The sequence below is a fragment of the Limulus polyphemus genome, unplaced genomic scaffold, assembly GCF_000517525.1.
Source record: "Limulus polyphemus unplaced genomic scaffold, Limulus_polyphemus-2.1.2 Scaffold8963, whole genome shotgun sequence".
Lineage (NCBI taxonomy): Eukaryota > Metazoa > Arthropoda > Merostomata > Xiphosura > Limulidae > Limulus > Limulus polyphemus.
The window spans coordinates 18,006-21,034 of NW_013674573.1; the positions used below are offsets into that span (position 1 = coordinate 18,006).

The 3,029-nt window shown below is 33.3% G+C and overlaps 1 protein-coding gene across 3 annotated transcripts in view; it reads right to left on the reverse strand.

Moving 5' to 3' along the window:
* Positions 1-894: 894 nt before the first annotated feature.
* Positions 895-3,029, reverse strand: part of LOC111083300 (gastrula zinc finger protein xLCGF3.1-like) — a 9,953-nt gene continuing 7,818 nt past the window's right edge. Inside the window, exons 3-4 of one of the 3 annotated variants that reach the window (XR_002608933.1) lie at positions 1,937-2,940; positions 895-1,817 (exon numbers count right to left, since the gene is read on the reverse strand). Coding sequence is in view for 2 of the 3 variants with exons in the window: in XM_022379728.1 (XP_022235436.1) it covers positions 1,902-1,910; positions 2,030-2,940 (920 nt within the window). In the remaining variant the exon portion in view is untranslated. Of the gene's footprint in view, positions 2,941-3,029 lie in introns of all 3 variants that reach the window. The other 2 variants (XM_022379728.1, XM_022379727.1) reach the window with 2 other exon arrangements.

Sequence of the window (3,029 nt, forward strand, 5' to 3'; positions counted from 1 at the left end):
AGGCACCCGGGGTGTTAGGTTTAGAGTAGGGTTGTTTGTTCAATTAAGATGGTATCCTTGATTTTTCGTTTGTTTATGTTGGGTTCTTTGTTTAAAATGACTGTGTTTTTAATATTTTCATATATTTCCATTTTTGAGACTTTATTAGAAGCTCCTGTGTTTTTATTCAAACAGTTAGAAAAATCCACATGGTGGAGCAATAGCTTCAGCCAGAGTGTGAAATGTTAGCTTCACTGTAGTGCTCATCATACTTAATAACACAGGAAAAAGGTTTTGTGGCCTTTACTAATCATGTTCCAGTAAAAGTTAGCCTCAAGTCTTGTACTTATGTCAGTATACCTTATTGTAACCTTATGCTAGAGAAGACATATATTGCTTGGCCTTTACTAATCATGTTCCAGTAAAAGTTAGCCTCAAGTCTTGTACTGATGTCAGTGTACCTTATTGTAACCCTGGCCTTTACTAATCATGTTCCAGTAAAAGTTAGCCTCAAGTCTTGTACTTATGTCAGTGTACCTTATTGTAACCCTGGCCTTTACTAATCATGTTCCAGTCAAAGTTAGCCTCAAGTCTTGTACTTATGTCAGTATACCTTATTGTAACCCTATGCTAGAGAAGACATATATTGCCTGGCCTTTACTAATCATGTTCCAGTAAAAGTTAGCCTCAAGTCTTGTACTTATGTCAGTGTACCTTATTGTAACCCTGGCCTTTACTAATCATGTTCCAGTAAAAGTTAGCCTCAAATCTTGTACTTATGTCAGTGTACCTTATTGTAACCCTGGCCTTTACTAATCATGTTCCAGTAAAAGTTAGCCTCAAGTCTTGTACTTATGTCAGTGTACCTTATTGTAACCCTATACTAGAGAAGACATATATTGCCTGGCCTTTTGTGACTTCTTTAGTTACATGTAAATTGATGGAGGACAAAACAGGATCTGTAATTACCTTATGGTTTTCTTCAAAGTAATGTTTGACCTCATGTTTCACTTGCGGATCTTTACTCTACACAAAAGTATGTTTATTTCACTTGTAGATGATCTCATGTGTTACCCAAAAACAATGTGTAAGTTACTGCAACAGACACTACAACTGTATAGTTTCTTCCCAAGGTTAATTAAATCATTACATTTGTAAGTTACCATAGTTTCCATAACCTATACTACTGTATATCCTCCAAAGTCACAAGATGTTTCCCCAGTGTAACATTGTTTACATATTTCATTGTAACTATAACATTTACAGTCAAAGAAACACACACATAACAAAAAACTTGTATCAATTCTCACTGTTCACTGACCGTTGTTTCTTTAAATATCTTTCATTACACAAACCTTTGATTATCTACACTATGGATAAAAGTTCTCATCACAGATATCACGACCGTATAATTTCTCATCCAACTACATATATTGGTTTTATGTCAAGGATTTGTATTATACAACTTTAGTATTTGGCTCCAGTGTGTATTTATTAATTTCTTTACAAATACACAATCTAAGAAAATGTGTTCAATCCCCAAATGTATTTTGATATTTTTTCTAAGCAGCTTTTCAATCAAAATCCCTGCCACACACAACAAACTTGTAAATTTTATGTTTATTTTCATTATCTTCTCTCAACATGTCGCCACTTCTTGACTTTAGACATGTTTTTTTAAGTACCTACACTTTCCTTACTAAACAGCTGTACAGTGCATGTATTCATGTTTTCTATGTTACTATTTCTTACAAACAACAAAGTAGTTACTCTCCAGTGTGTGTTATGTGAATTCATCACCACAAGTTATCCAACTGTTTTGTTTTTCATCAATGTATGTATCTTGAAGAGTTTTAAAATGATAAATTATTCCGAATTATTTAATATACATTACAAAACTGTTTGGTTCTCCTTATTCTGTATCACTTCATGTGTTCTAATGCGACTACTAATGTATGTATCTTGAAGAGTTTTAAGATGATAAATTATTCTGAATTATTTAATATACATTACAAAACTGTTTGGTTCTCCTTATTCTGTATCACTTCATGTGTTCTAATGTGACTACTAATGTGTGTATCTTTTCATGTATGTTAAGATGACTTTTACTTCTAAATCTTTTATCACAAACTACGCAAGTGTACGGTTTCTCCTCACTGTGTATCTTCTGATGCACTTTAAGATGGTAATTTCTACTAAATTCTTTATGACACACTAAACAGCTGAATGGTTTCTCTCCAGTGTGTATCATTTTATGTGTTTTAAGGTTATTATTACATAAAAACTTTTTTCCACACTCTAAACAACTGTACGGTTTCTCCCCAGTATGTATTCTTTGGTGAGTTCTAAGATGACTGGTTCTTCCAAATTTTTTACCACATACTAAACAACTATATGGTTTCTCCCCAGTATGTGTCCTCTGATGAGTTTTAAGATAACTTCTTCTTCCATATTTTTTACCACACACTACACAACTGTAAGGTTTCTCTCCAGTGTGTATCCTTTCATGCTCTTGAAGTAAGCTATTTTTAATAAATCCTTTACCACACACTAGACAACTGTACGGTTTCTCTTCAGTGTGTGACATCGTATGGCTGTTAAGATGGCTTTTGCTCACAAATTTCTTACCACAAACTATGCAACTGTACGGTTTCTCTCCAGCGTGAATTCTCAGGTGTATTTTGAAATTACTCCGTGATACAAGTTGTTTGCCACACTCTTCACATCTGTACAGTTTCTTCTCAAAGTGTGACTTCACATTTAATTCCTTGTCACACACATTGTTACTGCATGCTGTAGCTTCACTATGGGAAATGTTACATATTTTCTGGTTATTTACCATCAACAACGTTTTATCAGATATAATACCACCACTTGGATTCAGAGACTGGTAATTTTTGTTTACAATTTGACGTCCAGGAAACTGTTTTCCAGAATAGTTGTTCAAGTACGGATTTGGATCTACAATCAAAAGATGCATTTAAAGAAACAAAAGGATTAATAAATATATACATATAATGATTTATTAACTGAATAAATAAATAACTATT